Here is a 21,967-nt window from a genome sequence, read left to right on the forward strand (position 1 = left end):
TATATATATATATATATATATATATATATATGTGTGTGTGTGTGTGTGTGTGTGTGTGTGTGTGTGTGTGTGTGTGTGTGTGTGTGTGTGTGTGTATAAAATAGAATGTACAGAAAAGAAAGAGCCAAATCATCTTGTGAATCAATAACTGTGAAAATACTTATGATAACAAGTATTATGACTGTGATAATAATCAAAATCATACTGAAAATAACTCATTTACTTTACTACCCAACAGTAATAATAGTGATAACGACTGAAGAGCACCCAATCGTTGTCGGATGCAGCAGTTAAGTCTTTAGAAAAAGAAAAAAAAAACGAATTAAATGGACTCCTTATCGAAGACGCGACAAGGAGCCGAAGATGTCACCTGATGATGATCCAGACTTGTCGTTCTCGAGAACAAATCCGGATTCCGAGGAATGAATCAGACATCCTGACAACCTGACAACCGTACGTCGCCTATAATGGAAGGCTGTTACATTGCAATGACACTGATGGAAACGTATGATGATGATAATAATCCGCTCAGCTTTTGATGGTATAATCGCGAGGAATAAGAGCGAAGCTCCGAAATTGCTTGGCGTAAAAGATATTAACTGGCAACTCGACGGATGCTGCGTCAAGATGCCAAGAACCTCCTCAAGAGAGCATCACTCATTCCCCCTGTCTCCATGATCCGTGCAATCCCGGCGAGGAACGTCTTCCTCAAAGGCTTCGCAGATCGATTAAAAAAAAAAAAAAAAAAAAAAAAAAAAAAAAAACTAATCATACGGAGTTTGGATTATACCACAAGCTGCCTCCGGCCACAATACGAGGATTGGGGTACGGAGCGCGTTCTTTGATTTGCACATGAGGAATCTTAAAATTAATTCTTTATTATAACTGATAAACATAAATTTAAACCAGGAAGACGACTTGAATAGAGCTTAAATTTTTTTTCCAAGTTGAGATAATGTTTCATTTTCATTTTTTTCTCATGGGTCAATTGACGTTCTTATTTTATTTTCATCCTACATAAACTTACTGTTTTTTAAAATTAATTCATATATAATATATATATATATATATATATATATATATATATATATATATATATTATATATATATATATATATATATATATATATATATATATATATATATTATATATATATATATATATATATATATATATATATATATATATATATCTATATATATATATATATATATAGATATAATAATATAATTATAATAAATAATATAATATAATAAATAATTATAATATATATAATAATAATATATAATATATATACTAACATAATATAATTTATATAATATAAATAAAAAATTTAATATATAATTAATATATATATATAAAAAAAAAAAATAATATAATATAATATATAATATTATATAATAATATAATATAATTATATATATATAATAATATATATATAAATATATATAATAAATATATATATTATATATATAATAATAAATATATATATATTATAATCTATATATATATATATAAAAAAAAAATATATGTATATATATATATATATATATATATAAGATATATATATATGGGATAATTATATATATTATATAAATATAGATAATATATACTATATATATATATATATAAAATATATATATCATATATATACTATATCTACATATATATATATTATATAATATATATATATATAATATATATAATATATATATAAAGGGCATCTACTACATATATATATATATATATAAATGTGTGTATATATATATATATATATATATATACTATATATATATATATATATTATATATATATATATATGTTGGCGTGCTACCTCGGTGGTCGCCGGTTCGATTCTCGGCCATTTCATTGAGGAGCGAGAGATGTGTATTTCTGATGATAGAAGTTCACTCTCGCCGTGGTTCGGTAGCCACGTAAAGCCGTTGGTCCCATTGCTGAATAACCATTGGCTCCATGCAACGTAAAGAGGCACCATACAAACAAACAAACAAACAAACAACTATATATATATATATATATATATATATATATTATATATATATATATATATATATATATATATATAAATAACACATACATACATACATACATGCATACATACATTGTTACGATGTCCACATCATGAACTACCGCAAGCACATATTTAAAAACAGGTTTAATTATGAGGAGGAGAATTACACACAAAACAACACTTCAAAGCACTTTTATTATGCTTAAATAACAAACACTTGCAGATACGACCGGTATCTAAGAGCTCAGATAATATTCATGGAAAAATAATTAATAAATATAATAAAACAAAACTTAGCTGACGTTCAAACAAGCAGTTCTAGAGGTCTCCGAGTGAATAGGGAGTATTTGAAAACCATTTCTTGAGCGAGAGGTTCTTCTTCAGCCACCGATACGAAGATACGCCTGGAAATCACAATCCAGGAATGAAGCCACAATTCTGATATTCCCACATCTAAACAGGCCACACCAACGTAACTCGAGAGGGCCAACGCTGCTTCTCATACAGCCACAACCATCAGATGGGAACGGAATTATTTGCTCCAATTCAACGGCGAAACACCGGATCCAACAATGTATCTTCTAAACGTATCAGTGACCTTCCTTGAAGACAGACACCTTCTCACTGCCGACCATAACTCTCGTTGCTGTGACGTGACCCCCGAAACCTTCGTTCCTGATCGATAAATGGGGAACAAGTAGTTAACTGGCATTTGGACAATTGTCTAAATCTTTTTCCCGAACTATTCAAAACAGAATTACTTATTTATATTACACCTCCCCCCTAAAAAAGGAAAAAATATATATGTAATATATATTTTGCATCCAACAAATATCAGGTCAAAAAATATAGCAAGTCACATTCTTGACAATGCATCCGGAATGACGTTCTCCTTTCCTTTGATATGTAGGATATTCAAATCGTAGGGTTGTAAAAATAGACTCCATCTTGTTAATCTCTGATTATTGTTCCTGAAACGATTCAAATATTTTAATGGGTTATGGTCTGTATATACGGTTAATGAAGAGGTGGTACTGGTATATACCTCAAAATGTTGTAAAGCCAAAATTAAACCCAAAGTTTCTTTCTCAATGGTGGAGTATTTCTTCTGAGAATCATTCAGTTTCTTAGAGTAAAAGGCAATAGGATGCTCTACCCCAGTGTCGTCTTCCTGCAGTAATACTGCACCAATACCAATGTCACTGGCGTCCACTGCTAGCTTGAAAGGAATAGAAAAATCTGGTGCTTTCAGAATAGGGGAAGTAGTCAAAATAGATTTTACTTTATCAAAAGCTTCCTGGCACTGGTTATCCCATTTAAAATCAACCCTTTTCCTCAACAAATTTGTTAGTGGTGCAACTATATCTGCAAAATTAGCCACAAACTTTCTATAATATCCGGCAAGACCCAGATATCTCATTACTCCCTTTTTATCTTTAGGAACTGGAAAGTCTAAAATTGCTTTGTTAATATTTGAATCTTTTGGTGCTACTTTGCCATGACCCACTTCGTGACCCAAATAAACTACCTTGGCTTTCCCAAATTCGCATTTATTTAGGTTCACTACCAAACCTGCTTCTCTGAGTTTCTGTAAAAATGCAGCAATTTTCTTGACATGCTCTTCCCACGTATCACTAACAATTACCACATCATCCATATACGTAGTGCACCCTTCAAGGTCTTTGGTAATCATATTCATGAGTCTCTGAAAAGTACTACCCGAATTTTTCATTCCAAATGGCATGAACATTGCAGGAATATAAACCAGTGGGTGTAACAAAAGCAGATATCTCTTTGGCTCTGTCTGTCAAACCTACCTGCCAATAACCCTTCAACATGTCAACTTGCTGATAAATCTGGCCTTTCCAATGCGATCAATACAGTCATCCACCCTAGGAATTGGGAATGAATCTGTCCTGGTGACTGCATTTACCTTCCTGTAATCAAAACATAAACGGTATTGACCATCATTTTTTTGACAAGTACTACAGGGGAACTCCACTGGCTGCTACTATGTTCAATCAATTTATGATCGAGCATATATTTTACTTCCCGTTCAACAATCTCTGCCTTTTGTGGATTCAAGCGATATGGGTGCTGTTTAATAGGATTTGAATTGCCAACATCAACATCATGTTGTAATGAGCAGGTCCTGCCCGGAACATCTGAAAATACATCTTTATAATCGTAGAGTAAATCACTCAACTCCTGACCTCTACTTTCCTCAAGATGAACCAATTTATTCTTCAAATTCCTTAAAGCATCTGAATTTGAAATAGGCCAGTCTTCAACCTCAGTCTCAAGTTTAAGTTTCTCTTGATTACTATTATTATTTAACTTTATATTCAACAAGACTGGCTTTGGCGTCCTTGAAAAATATGGCTTTAACATATTAACATGGCATAACCTCTTTTTCCTTCTCCTATCTGGAGTAAGAACAACATAATCCGTATTTCCTACCTTTTTTTCTATTATGTAAGGCCCAGAAAACTTAGCATGTAATGGCTGAACCTGCTACTGGTAAGGAATACCAATACCTCATCACCTGGTTTGTAGTCAACTTTTTTGGCTCCTAAATCATAGTATTTTTTCATCTTCTGCTGTGCTTCCATTAAGTTATCTCTTGCTATGTCCCACGTTTTCCTGATTCTTTCCCTGGAATCTGAAACGTAGTCCAACAAATTAGAATCTTCAACATTATTAATCCACTGATCTTTAATCAATTTTAAAGGTCCTCTAACCTGATGACAAAATACTAACTCGAAAGGGGAAAACCCTAACGACTCATTAGGGATTTCTCTGGAGGCAAACAGAAGGAAGGGCAGACTTTTATCCCAATCGCTTTGTTCTCTAAACAAAATTTTCTCAACATGGTCTTCAAGGTTTGATGGTACCTTTCTACAGCCCCTTGGCTCTGAGGATGGTACGCTGATGAAGTTACCTGGCTGATTCCTAGTTCCTGCATTGCCTGTCTAAATATATTGCTCAAGAAATTTGAACCCTGGTCCGACTGAACCTCTTTAGGCAATCCAAACCGAGTGAAAAATTGTAACATCCCATTTACAATATTCTTAGAGCAGACATTCCGCAACGGAATGGCCTCAGGAAACCTAGTGGATCTGTCCAAGATCGTAAGTATATACTGATTTCCACCTTTTGACTTTGGCAATGGGCCAACAATGTCCACTATTACCCTATGGAATGGTTCTTCCATGGCTGGTATGGGTTCAAGGGGAGCTTTAGTCAACTTTTGGTTCGGTTTTCCGATCATTTGACACACATGGCAAGTCTTACAAAAATGCTTTAACATCAGAATGAATCCCAGCCCAATAAAAGTGTTTAGTTAATTTGTAAAAAGTTTTATTGACTCCGAAATGGCCACTAAATGGATTCTGATGTGCCAAATGTAAAATAGAGGGTCTGTAATTTGGAGGAACGACTATTTGGTAATTAACTTTCCATTCTTCATCGGCAGCAACCTTAGAGGCTCTAAATTTTCTCATCAATAATCCATTTTCGACATAATACCCAACTGGAATGTTCTCAATTTCCTTATCTGAAAAGCCTTTGCAGCTATCTCTGCTAGCTCTAGGTCATTTTCCTGATCCTTTATGAATTTCTCTCTAGATACAGCTAAAACCTTACCTTGTTCAGAACAATCACCAAATTTTCCCAGAAAAAACTTCGAGAAGTCAATCTTAGAATCCCTACTAGCTTCCAATTTCCGCATTGACCGTGTAATAGCACACACGGGAAAAATACCAGGAAATTCTCCTTCCAAGCTCTCCGTGCTTGCACAAAACTGAGGATAGCTAAGTAACCGTGGGTTACTTAAAACCCTATTACCACCAATATCGTTGGCCAATATTAAATCGACTCCCTCTACAGGAATTTCTTCCACAACGGCAACCCTAACCGGACCCGTTGCATAATCAGACTCCAGAACCACAGTCTCATTCGGACAAGAGATTCTTTCTTTTGGAAACAAAACTTAATCAAAACCTTTTCCTTATCCTCATACTCGAAACCTTCAGGCAATGCCCTTTTCAAAATCAATGACTGTAGGGCCCCTGTATCTCTGAGAATAACTAATCCTCTTCTGCCCTTACCACTTTCTGTAGCTACACTACCATAAGACACAAAGGACTTATATCTCTCCAAATCAGAGAACCCAGGGCTTTTCCCACCCTCACTTAATGCATTAATCTCTCTATCAGCACTTACCCTGCTTACCAAAGCAACTGGTTTATGCTCTCTATTACCGTCCCTTAAGGACCAACAGTCGGCCTTTCTATGGCCCAGTTTACCACAGTTAAAACACTTAATTGGCATCCTCTGCCCACTAGGCAAACTATTACCTTTCAATACTGGAGCTACAACACATTTATCCAAATCACTTGCGTTTTCAGTTTTACTCTTACCACTTTTCAATTCCTGAAAACCCTCTTTGCTGCTTCTACCCCTAAGCAAATTTTTCCCTTCAAAAATTTTGTGCGTCAGTGAGTACTCGTTCAGCCATAATGGCAGTTTCTCTAACTCTCAACCTGAAGCTCCTCTAAGTGTACCTTCAAATCCTTAGATAAACAATTCTTAAACTCTTCTAACAATATTAGTTGTTTAAACCCTTTAAAATCACAGATTTCTTTAGATCTCAACCAATCGTCAAGCAATTTAGCTTTTATACGAGCAAAATCTACATATGTCTGATCTCCTGTCTTAAAAAGCCTACGAAATTTCAACCTGTAAGCCTCTGGCACTAATTCATATGCTTTGAGAATACACTTTTTCAATTCGTCATAATTACCACACGTCTCCTCAGACAAACTAGAAAATACCTCTTGAGCCCTACCTTTCAATGCACATTGTAATAATATAGACCATGAAGTCTTAGGCCAGCCCATTCCTTTCGCTACTTTCTCAAAAGATTATTAAAATAATTAGTTACTTCATTTTCATCAAAAGGGGGAACCATCTTCATGTATTTAGCTACATCAAATTCTCCACTACCTTGTCTGTGTCTTACCTTAATTTCCTCTAACTTCAGTTCGTGTTCCATTCTTTCACGCTCAAATTTCCTCTCTCTCTCCCTTTCTTCCGCTTTTACACGTTCAGCAGCTACTCTTTCACGTTCAGCAGCTACTCTCTCACGTTCAGCAGCTATGTCTAACTCCTTCAGCACTTTATTCTAAGTTTCAAGCTTCTATGCTATCACTTTCCTTTACCCTTGAAACTTCTGCCTTCTCCTCTACAATACCCAAGTGTCCTATCAAACCCTTTATCAAATCATCCTTTTTCATATCCGTAGTAAAACCTATGTCTAGATAATTAGCAATTAACACAAGTTCTCGTTTACACAGACTTTGAAAAGCTGCAACCCCCGGTAAGGACGACAGAAATTTCTTTACGTCAAAGTCACTTTCTAAATACTCTGTTTCAGACTCAGACATGATTGGTTACAATGGCTATAAAACAACTAAATGACCTCACTCAAACCTACAACAATTAAACAAACTCCTCATTTAAACCTGTTTTGTTCAAATTGAAATTTCACTGATCCCGGACAGGGCCCCCAAATATGTTACGATTTTCCACATCATGAACTACCGCAAGCACATATTTAAAAACAGGTTTAATTATGAGGAGGAGAATTACACACAAAACAACACTTCAAAGCACTTTTATTATGCTTAAATAACAAACACTTGCAGATACGACCGGTATCTAAGAGCTCAGATAATATTCATGGAAAAATAATTAATAAATATAATAAAACAAAACTTAGCTGACGTTCAAACAAGCAGTTCTAGAGGTCTCCGAGTGAATAGGGAGTATTTGAAAACCATTTCTTGAGCGAGAGGTTCTTCTTCAGCCACCGATACGAAGATACGCCTGGAAATCACAATCCAGGAATGAAGCCACAATTCTGATATTCCCACATCTAAACAGGCCACACCAACGTAACTCGAGAGGGCCAACGCTGCTTCTCATACAGCCACAACCATCAGATGGGAACGGAATTATTTGCTCCAACTCAACGGCGAAACACCGGATCCAACAATGTATCTTCTAAACGTATCAGTGACCTTCCTTGAAGACAGACACCTTCTCACTGCCGACCATAACTCTCGTTGCTGTGACGTGACCCCCGAAACCTTCGTTCCTGATCGATAAATGGGGAACAAGTAGTTAACTGGCATTTGGACAATTGTCTAAATCTTTTTCCCGAACTATTCAAAACAGAATTACTTATTTATATTACAACATACATACATTTCACACTGGCCTAACTATTAACTGTCATGCAAAACCACAACAGACAGAAGAACAAGAAAGAACTATATTCCTCTCACAATCAGTTTTTTTCACTGTCATGTTTTTTCTTCATGCAATAGAGTTTTATCACACTTATTGACAGCTGTAAGAGAGAGAGAGAGATTAAAAGCCACATAAAATTCTTAAATCTCAGTGATGTTTGGCATTGAATACTGGATCATATTGGAAACACGAATATGAGAGAGAGAGAGAGAGAGAGAGAGAGAGAGAGAGAGAGAGAGAATGAATGAAAATAGTCCAACACCACAAAAGACAGCCATGAATAAGTGTTGAATCCGAACTGCCGGCGGATGGGACGAGGCTTTTCAAAACAGTGCAAAAAACGATTGGCCTTTTTCTTTTGCTTATACAGGAGAATTAAGTCTCTCTCAACGACGAACGAAACGTTGCATAAAATACGAAAGCTTTTATTTTATTTTATTTTTTTTTGAGATCTTAGTTTCTTCTTTCCCTCGAATGAAACTGGAGGGGAGAGATCCGTAAATAAATGTATCTCTCTTTTTTTTCTCTCTCTCTCTCTCTCTCTCTCTCTGAAGAAGGCACAGCAGAAGACTGACATTCTAAGCCTCGAAGCTGATGTTATCTATACTATGATATAAAACACGTTCTCAAATTGTTTCATACACTGATGATTTTTGTGACAAATTACCTTTTCACTTTTTCGTCGGTGTTATGGTAATTGCTTTATAGCGAAGGATTACAAGTTAAAGGAAAGGAAAATGCATCTTCTTCGAGGAGTTCTGCAGCGAGGAGTCATTCGCACACGTGTTGGAGGCACCTGTTCTCATGATTGTTCTAGAATCATCAGGTGGGATATGGAACTCAACACGCGCGGACGGGTCGTTAGAAACGCGGCGTATTATGTAACTATTCGCCTAGATCATTCTAAAACGTTCCTGTCGTCTCGGGAGTTTGTGACGTTCGCTGGTAGGCTACGCCCCCGATCACCATATATATACAACTGAGATCAGCAGAGATCATCAGTAAAAGATCAGCAGGGATCATCAGTGAGAGATCACCAGAGAGAGACAAGAGAAGAAGGAACAGACGAAGGATAAGAGAAGAAGGCGCACGAGAGTTTGATCGGAATCGGGTCAAGTCATCCAGTTAGAGAGAGCGACAGAGATATTCCGATGGTGAGCAAGCCTTCAGAGAAGAAACGTCCTACAAGAGGTTCTGAGGAGTTCCTGCCCTTCGAGTATCAAGAATAGACATTGTTTTTTGCAGTGCGGAGTCAAGAAGACGTCTAAAGTTCTACAGCTCTCCTTTGTGAACCCATCGCTTTGAGCATTGATTTTCGACAGCTGCAAAACTGGACAGCAAGTATTTCATTACCTCACTGTTTCCCCAGTTCACGCATTGTAAGATTTTACTTTTGTTATGTAAATAGGAGAAACCATTCTGCATTTATCATTGTTAGTAAACTTGTAAATAAACCTTTGTTCTGTTTGTGTTTCTTTTCATATTCATATCCCCAGTTTCAACTGTTGGTGTTGAATCTTTTTGTTTATTACAATATCGAACCTGTATCAGACCTCGCGGTTTGTAATAATTGGCGACCTTGCAATGATATTCAGCACCGTAACATTGAAACAGGGAGAAGATAGAAAGAACCAGAATGAGTGAGATAGTGAAAGAGTTTTTTGAGTCTGGTAGCTTCTAGGTCTAGAGGGGAATGATCTCCGTGAGTATGTTGAGAGGAAATAAAGAGAAAAGTAGGAGAGAGATGAAAGAGCGTCTGAGAGAGAAGTAATGAAAATGCAGCAAGAGAGAGAGGCAATGAAAATGCAGCAAGAGAGAAGTAATGAAAATGCAACAAGAGAGAGAAATGTTGGTATTGCAGCAGGAAGAAAGAGAGAAAGGACGTATGCAAGAGCAGGAAGAAAGAGAGAAAGAACGTATGCACTAGTTGGAAATCGCTCGGTTAAGGCAAAGTACTCATAACAGTCAGAGAGGCGAGAATGAAAATGGAGCTGATTGTTTAATTATGAGTGCAGTATAGAAATTAGTACCACAGTTTGATGAGTAAGATGTAACGAAATATTTCATGTGTTTTGAGAAGTTCATGGAAAGAGTAGGTTCTCCTAAAGAAATGTGGACTCTATATTTACAGTGAGTTTTGAGTGGTAGGGCGCTTACCGTGTATAGTTGTATGTCTAAGGAGGAATGTGATGATTATGATATTGTGAAAGAAACTGTTCTTAGCGTGTACAGGCTAAGTTAGAAAGGCTTTTTTTTGCTTGGTTAACTTCTGCTAAGGTTGAGGATTTTGATGGTTTGAAGAACTTAGTGTTTTTAGAAAACTTCAAAGATAACATATCCCCTGAGATTAAACTTTGTATAGAAGATAGGAGAGAAGTATCTTTTGCAGGAGCAATAGGCTAGCAGACGAATATAGTTTGACTCATAACTAAAGTGTAGGTAAGAAGCGAAAGGATCCTTCATCTGGCAGAGTACAAAGCAGGAAAAGTTTCAGTTCTAGTAATAGCAATGCGAGTAAAAGTGACTTCCTGTTATACATGCGGAAAACCTGGTCATACGTTTAAGGTTTGTAAGAGTAAAGTGGCATCTAGTGGCTCAGAATTAACTTGTTTTCGTTGTAATGGGAAAGGGCATTTAGCGAGAAATTGTGCAGTAGAAAGGAAGGACGTTAAGAAACCAGTGTCTCTAGTTACCCTTTCATCTAGTAGGAATGATGTGATGAGAGAAACTAGGAAATATTTTGGTGAATTTCTGTCAGAAGGTGTAGTTTCTTCTCTTGGAGGAGTAGATTCGAGAGAAGTAGTCTTGCTTCGAGACACAGGAGCTGCTGTCTCACTAATTAGGAGAGAGAGTGTGCCAAACAGGGCAGAAATCAATTTGGAAGAAAAAGTCATGTTAGGTGGATTTCCTAACACTTGTGTTCTTTGTCCTTTGTTGAAGTTGAATTTAGAAAGTCGGGTAGTGTCAGGAGAAGTGAAACTTGCAGTTGTTGACAGTTTGCCTGTTGATGGCGTTGACATTATTGTCGGTAATGACTTAGCTTTATCCAAGAATGTGAATCCTGTTGTGAGTGAGATTCCAGTGCCTGAAATGGTAGTAACTAGGTCAGGTTTAGATACAGACATAGACTACGGTCATAATTTGTTCGTGGATTCGAACGAGAGTGAGTTCGTGGATTCGAACGAGTGTGATAGAGGTGGCGAGGTTGATCTTGGCGTGAGTGTGGCTGAGAGATCTGACTCTATTGGTGATGACAGTAATGGCCAAGCAGAAGGTGTAACTGTCGAGAGTAACATAGTCGATGTCGTGGAATCAAGTAATAGTTAAGGTGATGAATTAGGCACTAATCTTTTGAATAAGGATGAGCTATCAAGTTGCAGAGAGAGGATGAGACACTAACCCGAATTTTTTTAATGTGAGCTAGATGATGATCTCGATGATGTGTGTAAGGAAACTTATTTTTGAAAGACGAAGTATTGTGTCGTTATGTTCGTCCTAAGTCAGGTAGTAGAGAGGAAATCACCGAACAATTAGTGGTTCCTAGGAAGCTTCGTGAGCTAGTTTTGAAGTTAGCACATGATGAGAAGGACATTTGGGAGTAAATAAAACTTTCAGGTGTATTAGTAGGGCGTACTTTTGTAATAGTCGGATCAGAGAATGGGTCATTTTCCCCGGAGAAAAACTAAAAGCAGAAAACATATTTCCAACACATGTCCAACTAACATTAACCACCTCTCATAAGTAACCGTTAATTTAAAAAAAACACTCTTAGATGCATGAGTCTTTAAATGGATATTGAGAAGGGGAATCGAATAGAATTATTCAAAAAAATATAAATAAAATATGCGTATTTTATTTTTACCTAACTGTGGATCGGTTTCTATTCGTATCTATAAGTGACCATGTTTCGAAAAGGTCAATAATGCTTTTTTTTCCAACATGATGCAATGAGGTGCAGTTTCCACAGGCATTCGCTCGACCAAAATATGACCATTTCAGAAGTGTTGTTTTTATTTTTCTGTTATTTATTTACTTTTCTCTTTTTGCAAAACCAAAACGCCATATCATTTCCAACGACTATGTGTAGTATCATTATTATCAAACTACGAAGCCTGATGCAATGAAATGAATCATTAACCCTTCCGCAAATCGTTCATCATTATTCCCATAATGACCAAAATAATGATTTCAAAGACAATAACTTAAATTAATCCTCACCGACCACCCATGAACTTGGCGTAATTAGCTGAATAATTCATTTGACGTGAAGAGCATATAATACGCCGGTCTTTATAGAATAGAATATATGGGATTTAGTCCAAAGGCCCAGCGCTGTGACCTATGAGGTCATCCGGCGCTGAAACGGAAATTGACAGTTAAAAAAAAAGGGTTGAAATGCGTAACAGGTGGAAAGCACTACTGAAGAAAGATAATACGAACGTAGGTACGGTAAAAGGAATGACAGGAGGTTGGGGTTGGGGGTTGGGGGGAGGTTGCATCTAGGGGGGCTGAACGCACTCTGAAAAGAACCTTCAGTAACGCCTGCAGTATACAATAGGTGGTGCACTGACGGAGCTAACTCGCTTGCCCCCTCTCTCTTAGGGGAGGAGAGGCCAGTCGTGATAACTAAAGCAAAGAGTGAGTTACTCGTTCAACGCCCAGCAAGTTGCCAATAGGTCTCTCGCCTCTATCCTGTCCTCATCGCCTCCCGCGCATTCTTTCTCCGAAAGTGATTTTTCGCGCGCTTTTCCAGAGTGGAAGAATCACGGAGGGAAGAGATAGAAGAGATAGGGAGGAGATAAAAGCGACGAAAGAGAGGAGACCGGGAAAATTGCGAGTGACAAACGGCCAAGAGAACAACAGAGAACGAAAACAAAGTTAGGGAAAATAAATATTCGCTCGGAGGGAATATAAAAGTTCTGGGGGACGGTGACAAAGAGTAGAGAGAGAGAGAGAGAGAGAAAGAGAGAGAGAGAATTGTTTCATCATCTGACATGTATCTCACCCTGATACATATCTTTTCCTTATTTAATACCAGAAGCATATGGAGAGAGGAGAGAGAGAGAGAGAGAGAGAGAGAGAGAGAGAGAGAGAGAGATTTTTACATGGCGAATAGTTTCAGCAAAATAATATTTCTTTGAAAGTACACTGATTTATTTTCACTTTTCTCTTCCAACCATTATCGTCTGAGAGAGAGAGAGAGAGAGAGAGAGAGAGAGAGAGAGAGAGAGAGAGAGAGAGAATGACTTCTAAACGGCGAAATCTTTCAGCAAAATATTATTTCTGAACGTTACATTAATGTGTTTTCAATTTCCCTCCGACTATTATCGACAAAAGATATATATATGCGTTTATTGAGAGAGAGAGAGAGAGAGAGAGAGAGAGAGAGAGAGAGAGAGAGAGTATTGACCAAACAGTGTCCCCTTTGTCTGAGGGCTCCAGCAAGATCATCCCAGGTAGATCCCCCCCCCCCCCCCCCCCCCCCCACGCCTCCAGAACATTGGTCGACCGGGTTTTTCCAGCTGACATTCGTCTCGTTCCCTGTAAGTCTTTCCCTTAATAAGTACAATGGGTATACGAACCTTATCAAAGGTTTTCGTAACATATCGTTCACCTGAACGATGGTCCTGGCATCCTTTGGGTGGCTGCTGGGTTTAATAAGGATAATTACAAAGGATTATTTATTGGCGTCCATTTCTCTGTCCTTCCGTTTGCCCGTCTTGTCTTGGCCACAGTAGGGTAAGAGGTGAATCGTGTGTATGTGGTAGTTATTGACTGCGGTGGGTCCTGCATGTATGTATATACATATATACATAATATACATGACTGGTAAAAATGTTCTTTTGCAACAGAATTCCATCTAATGAAAGGAGCCCATAGAAACGCCAAAATATAGGAAGTAAGTACTTTATATTTCTCTAAACTGTAGTATACTTATTTTCTATATTTTGGCGCTTTCATTGGCTCCTTTTATTAGATAATATAAATTTTATGGGCTCCTTTTATTAGATAATACAAACACCTTTTATTAGATAATACAAACTTTTAACACAAACACACATGTGTAAATATTAAAAATTTCAAATAAAATTAAAATTCACTGAAATGAAAAAGGGGAAACGTGTCCTGTCACTAGCTAGATTCGGATATACAGAACACAGTGACATTCACAGTCTGGCTACCAAAGAGACACGTAACTGTGTTTGTGTGTGCGTGTGTTTTTAATTTAGTTTGTACAGCCTGCTGGTCCGTAACACCAAACACTACAGTGCAGTCGCTTTAATAGATATTATTGGGTTTAACTCTAAATGTCATGAGCCGTACTACCTTGAAAGCCTTTAACCACAATGGTATATATATATATATAGATTTTTAGATTATTTTTCGTCGGTTCTGTGGACCACAGGCTCGCCCTCCTGCATTTGAGCGCACAGATCAAAGGGGGCCGGAACGAGTAGCCAGGAAATAATTTCGGGAGTATTTGGGCAACACAAGAAAGCGTTTAAATAGACCATTAATTTTTTTTTTTACTGCAGTACGTGAGAGGGTTAAAACTCCGTTGCACAGTGAATTGCTCTTAACTGAAACTGTCTATATGTTGGGGATTTAGACTGTGGTCAAATATATATTTTGCATAAGTTATTTTTTATTATGACCGAGGATTACGTCACTCTGTAGGTTGGCATTTAAGTCTAGATTTAATATTCTGCTACACTCATTAGTGCGAATGATGAAATTGTTATAATTATTATTTTTTTTTTTTTTTTTTTTTTTTTTTTTTGTTTTTTTTTTTTTGCTCTATCACAGTCCTCTAATTCGACTGGGTGGTATTTATAGTGTGGGGTTCCGGGTTGCATCCTGCCTCCTTAGGAGTCCATCACTTTTCTTACTATGTGTGCCGTTTCTAGGATCACACACTTCTGCATGAGACCTGGAGCTACTTCAGCCTCTAGTGTTTTCTAGATTCCTTTTCAGGGATCTTGGGATCGTGCCTAGTGCTCCTATGATTATGGGTACGATTTCCACTGGCATATTCCATATCCTTCTTATTTTTATTTTCAGATTTTGTTACTTATCCAGTTTTTTCCCTCTCTTTCTCTTCAACTCTGGTGTCCCATGGTATTGCGACATCAATGAGTGATACTTTCTCTTGATTTTGTCAATCAACGTCACGTCTGGTCTATTTGCACGTATCACCCTATCCGTTCTGATACCATAGTCCCAGAGGAGGATCTTTGCCTGATCGTTTTCTATCACTCCCTCAGGTTGGTGCTCGTACCACTTATTACTGCTGTTTCTTGCACAGGCTCCAGTGGAGGGCTTTTGCCACTGAATCATGCCTCTTTTTGTACTGGTTCTGTGCAAGTGCCGGGCATTCACTTGCTATGTGGTTTATGGTTTCATTTTCGTATTGCACTTCCTACATATGGGAGAGATGTTATTTCCGTCTATCGTACTTTGAACATATCTGGTTCTTAGGGCCTGATCTTGTGCCGCTGTTTATCATTCCTTCAGTTTCCTTCTTTAGCTCTCCCCTCTGTAGCCATTGCCAATTGTCATCGCTGGCTAGTTCTTTAGTCTGTCTCATGTATTGTCCGTGCATTGGTTTGTTGTGCCAGTCCTCTGTTCTCTCTGTCTTTCTCCTGTCTCTGTATATTTCTGGGTCTTCGTCTACTTTTATTAGTCCTTCTTCCCATGCACTCTTTAGCCACTCGTCTTCACTGGTTTTCAGATATTGCCCCAGTGCTCTGTTTTCAATGTTGACGCAGTCCTCTATACTTAGTAGTCCTCTCCCTCCTTCCTTTCGTGTTATGTATAGTCTGTCCGTATTTGCTCTTGGGTGTAGTGCTTTGTGTATTGTCATTTGTTTCCTGGTTTTCTGATCTATGCTGCGGAGTTCTGCCTTCGTCCATTCCACTATTCTGCGCTGTATCTGATTACTGGCACTGCCCATGTGTTTATGCTTTTATCATATTTCCTCCATTGAGTTTTGACTTGAGTATCGCCTTGAGTCTCTGCATATATTTCTTTCCTGATCGTGTCCTTCATCTCTTGGTGTTTTATATCTCCTCCTTCCATTATTCCCAGGTATTTGTATCCTGTCTCATCTATGTGTTTGATGTTGCTCCCATCTGGTAGCTTTATCCCTTCAGTTCTCGTTACTTTGCCTTTTTGTATGTTGACTAAGGCGCATTTTTCTATTCCAAACTCCATTCTGATGTCCCCAGATACAATCCTTACAGTCTGGATTAGGGTATCTATTTCCTTGATGCTCTTACCATACAGCTTGATGTCGTCCATGAACATCAGATGGTTGATTTTGTTGCCTCTTTTCTTGAGTTGGTACCCGGCATCCATCTTCTGTAGTACTTTTGTCATGGGAATCATGGCTACTACGAAGAGTAGTGGGGACAGTGAGTCGCCCTGGTAGATCCCTCTCCTGATATTAACCTCTGCTAGTCTTATTCCAGAGCTTGTAAGTATTGTATTCCAGTTGCGCATTGTATTTTTGAGGAAGCTGATGGTATTTTCCTCTGCCCCATATATTTTCAGGCATTCTATTAGCCATGTGTGTGGTATCATGTCGAAGGCTTTCTTATAGTCTATCCATGCCATGCTTAGGTTGGTTTTCCTTCTCCTACTGTTCTTCATTACCATTTTGTCTATCAGGAGCTGGTCTTTTGTGCCCCTACGCTTCCTTCTGCAGCCTTTCCTGTTGGTAGGGGATGGTGTTTGTCTCCTCTAGGTAGTTGTATAGCCTTTCACTGATGATACCTGTTAGTAACTTCCACATTATTGGTAGGCAGGTGATAGGCCTGTAGTTACTGGCTATATTTCCCTTACTCTTGTCTTTTTGTACTAAGGATGTTCTTCCTGTGGTCATCCATTTGGGTGCTTGGTGATTTGAGATACAATGCTGGAGTTGTTCTGCTATTCGTGGGTGTAGGGCCTTGAAGTTTTTGAGCCAGTATCTATGGACTTCATCGGGACCTGGGGTTTTCCAGTTTGGCATTTTCTTTAGTTGGTATCTGACTGTGTCTGTCGTGATCTCTGTGAATCTTTGTTTTATTCTCCCTGTTTCTTCTTCCTTGACTTCCTGGAGCCATGTTGCATGTTTGTTGTGTGATACCGGATTGCTCCATATGTTTTCCCAGAGTCTCTTACTTGGTTCGGCTTCAGGAATTTCTGGGTGGTTGTCTTCCCCTCTTAGTTGGCTGTATAGTCTTTTCTGGTTGGTTCCGAATAGTTTGTTCTGTTGGTATCCCTTATTCCTGTTCATGTACCGTTGGATCTTGTGTGCTTTGGCCTTAAGCCTCTGTTTTTTTACATCTTCTATTGTGTTGTTTAGTCCCCTCTCTTGTACTTTGTATTTCTCGTTGAGTTCCTCTTTGTTTTCTTGCTTCTTAGCCTTTTTCTGCCATCTCTTTCAGTTTACTCAAGTCAGATCTCATCACCATGATTTGCTTTTCCAGGCGCCTTTTCCAAGGAGGTTGCTGTTTTGGTTTCTGTTGGGTTGGTTGTGACGGTGGTGTGGGTGTTCGAATCCCCATCAGTTCTGCTACTAATCTTGCTCCTGCATATGTCAAGTTATTTGTTTCTGTGATACTGGTGGTGTGTATTAGGCCCATTATTTCATTGACCTCACTTGTTTTCTCCCTTAATTTCTTGGTGTTGTAGGCTTTCATGGTGGGGATCTTTGTTCTCTCTGTATCTGGCTCCATCCATTGTCTAATCTTTTCTACCCATTCCGTCCTCTCTGTTACTTCGTCGGTGTTTCTTCGTGTGTCGTTGTTTGATACTTCATCCTCCCTGTCGTCTTCTGTGGCATCGTCTCTCAGTTCGTCTTCGTGTAATTCGTTGTCGTGTGACATTTCCCTTTCCAGTTCTTCTCTTTCTGTTGGGGAGAGCCAGTTCTTTTTCTTTATGTTCCTTACTTGATCTGCCAGCCTCTGCTCTGTTTGGGGGGTGTTATTCCTCTCATTCCAGATGTTGATCAATCTTCTTCTATATCCTCCTCTCCGTCGGGTTTGCTTCTGATGTAGCATCTCCATATTTCCTTATTTCTTCTCTTGTCCATTTCTTCCTTTTGCCTCTGTAGCTCCAATCTCAGGCTGTTGATTACTTTCGTTGTGGTGATCAGTTGCTGGATGACGACCTCCAAGTACCTGACCGTCTTCCCCTTCAATTGGGTGAATACCTGGTTGCCGGACGAAGCTCCTCTGTTGCCAGAGGTTCCATTTACGTCGTTGTCGTTTATTCCTTCATTTCTTTCCATCATTGCTGAGTTTTTGCTATTTAACCCATAGCTGGACCCTACCCCATCAGGGATAGGTACTCATTTACAGCTGAGTAGACTGAGGAAATTATGGTAAAGATCCTTTCCCAAGGAATCAACGCCGAGGAGAGCGGTCACCCATCCAACGACTGACCAGCCCCAATGTTGCTTAACTGACTTAAGTCTATTTAATACTATTATTATTATTATATAGATTAGTAAAGCACATGTCAGCAAAATAAAATGAACACTTTTGTAAGTGTATATATATATATATATATATATATAAATATATATATATATATATATATATATATAATATATATATATATATATATATATATACACATACAAAAGTGTTCATTTTATTTTGCTGACATGTGCTTTACCAATCTACAATAATAATAATAATAATAATAATAGTAATAATAATAATAATAATAATAATAATAATAATAATAATAATAATAATAATAATAATAATAATAATAATAATAATATATGTGCGTGAGTGCGTTTGTATATATAATATATATATATATATATATATATATATATATATATATATATATATATATATATCTACATACATACATACATACACGCGTACATACACAACCGCGCGCATATGCTGTAAGTCTGCTCTACCACCCTCTAAACAAGTCTTATCTACGCCAGCTAGTAGTTTTAACATGATCCGAGACACCGGTTATCGCAAAGATAAATAAAAACACACAGTTGGTACGTATATATATCGAACGGGCGAGAATCATCGCGCCCATGGGTTTTCGATATCGTATCTTATCCCTCTCCTCCTCCACCCTCGGCTAGTCACCTCTTTCATCTTGCGTCGGCTGTCTCTCTCTCTCTCTCTCTCTCTCTCTCTCTCTCAAACATACACGGTCACGCACATAAACATGCGTATACCACCAAAATAAGCCATTTTACATATCTCTCTCTGTGTCTCTCTCACAGACGTACAGTATGCAGCAAAACTCGTGCGACTTTTTTATTTTTGTACTGGACAAGCGTTGTTCTTAAGTTGCCAATTAGTATTAAATCTCATATTTTATAAATGTGTATGTATGAAGAAAAGTTGGTCACTTGTCATATAGAATCTTATCATTGAAATATATTGGAACCTGGAAAACAAAAATATTTCACGCTACAATATTTCTGAACGAAAACTAAATATGTTACTGTAGCATGAAAACCTCTGCTCACCGTGACTACCATGAGTCGTGGAATCGTCAGTCTGGACACAGTGGAAGAGGACATTGCGGTGGAGTGAAAGAGAAGAGTTGAGCAGAGCATAGTCTAATGATAACATTTGATGCATTTGGGATATGAATTCATAGTTATTACTTTTCGCTTTTGTAGTTTTGTGTATAAAGCAAATGTTAGTCAGGATCATGATTTCGATACTTGCAATAAATTATGGCTTAGGCTTAGGTTATAGCCAGTGCTACATAAGTCTAGTCTCCCGAGGGGTTTCTTCAGTTTGAAGAAAAGTAAATAATAAATAAGTGAATAAATAAGCAAGGTGAAGAGTAATCTTCGATATTAGAAATACAATTAATTTTTTATTATTTTGCTTTTAATTTACGAATGGAAGACTAATCAGGTGTGATATTATCAGCTACAACTGTCGAGTGCAGATTCTACAGAAGGACAACTGTAACGTATTATAAACAATAATGTCGAGGCCAATGCTATTGACTTTATATTACAGACTGCAACAAGTTGCATCAAATCTTTGCAACTTATGAAGGGTGTCTAAAAGACCATAAAGCAGGATTTGTGAAATTCTTCCACAGTCTTGGATGTGATATACTTCGTCATTATTTTTTTCTTAGGCCTATATGATATAATCGAGAACGCGAAGTGCACTTGGCCTACGGATAAGGCGAAGGCAGGCAAACTAAGCCATTGGCGGGCCACTATGCACCCTTCACCAGTTGGGTCTAACGAAATCCTAGGTAAATCTCAAGAAATGTAACTTAGTAAAGGCATCAATAAACCAAGTAGCAAATAATGAATATAATTGATAATAAAACGGTATAGGTTAAGTAAATAGTATACCACTATAATTATTTAAAAAATACGTATAATTCTTTGAAATACATAGGTCCCTGTGAAAAATAAAATACAAATTCCAGCAAAACAAATAGAGTAAACACAACTTCGTCTTTTAAAACACGTCATATATATATAGCTACACACACACACACACACACACACACAGAGCGAGAGAGAGAATTGATTGATATTTAGTATGTGAGCGTAGGTCTACTACAAATATTTTCCCCACGCATAGACTCCCATACTGACAAGCAATGGCTTATGATGGCTTGTTTACTGTTCAGAACGGAGCCATCCCATTCCTTTGTCATAATAATGGCCCACAAATTTTCCATGCGATTGAGATCCGGAGATTTGCAGGCCAGTTGATCCGAATAACTTTTGGATGCTGTTGTAACCATTTTCTCACTGGCATGCTATTATAAACAGAGGAGTTGTCCATTGCCAAGAACATGGCAACGGTTCCGGAATCTGTTGCATCCTAACAGATGGAATCAGCACCTCGTCAAGAATGTCAACATATATACTGCCTGCCATTTAATCGCTCATGGATTGGCACTAAAAGCATGGTCCGCAAGACGCCATCCAACCCCAAAGGCCCGCGGTTATCCTCCCACCTCGTCGATTTGGTTCGATATATTTATCCTCAACCTGAAAAAATAGAGAGAAGGATTTAGAGAAAATATAAATTTACAGATATTCGGAGAGAAACAATGACAGTGGGCTTACTTTTAAATATAAAGAAACTTTTAACTGCAGTTCTTCCTTCTCGCAATAAATCTTATGGATTAAGAAAAAAAAAAAAGGACTGGCGCTTTTATTAAGCCATCCTTTCGATAATATTGCTATAACACAGAACTTTTAACTTTTAAGACTTGAAGTGCAATGTTAAGAAAATACTATAAGGTTATTCTATAAAACTATATATATATATATATATATATATATATATATATATATATATATATATATATATATATATATATATATGTGGAGATTTATATATATATATATATATATATATATATATATATATAATATATATATATATATATATATATATATATATATATATATATATATATACTTGTGGAGATATATATATATATATATATATATATATATATATATATTATATATATATATATATATATATATATATATATATATATATATATATATATAGATATATATATATATATATATATATATATATATATATATATATATATATATATATATATATATATATAAATCTCCA

General features: G+C 37.2%; 1 protein-coding gene across 1 annotated transcript in view; it reads left to right on the forward strand.

Moving 5' to 3' along the window:
- The first annotated feature begins 5,128 nt into the window (after window positions 1-5,128).
- The window catches only part of LOC135214073 (uncharacterized), a 28,265-nt gene continuing 11,426 nt past the window's right edge, over window positions 5,129-21,967 (forward strand). The window contains exons 1-2 of the mRNA XM_064248184.1: window positions 5,129-5,164; window positions 11,511-11,664. Coding sequence (XP_064104254.1) covers window positions 5,129-5,164; window positions 11,511-11,664 — 190 coding nt within the window. The remainder of the gene's footprint in view (window positions 5,165-11,510; window positions 11,665-21,967) is intronic.

This window comes from Macrobrachium nipponense, chromosome 45 (assembly GCF_015104395.2).
Source record: "Macrobrachium nipponense isolate FS-2020 chromosome 45, ASM1510439v2, whole genome shotgun sequence".
Lineage (NCBI taxonomy): Eukaryota > Metazoa > Arthropoda > Malacostraca > Decapoda > Palaemonidae > Macrobrachium > Macrobrachium nipponense.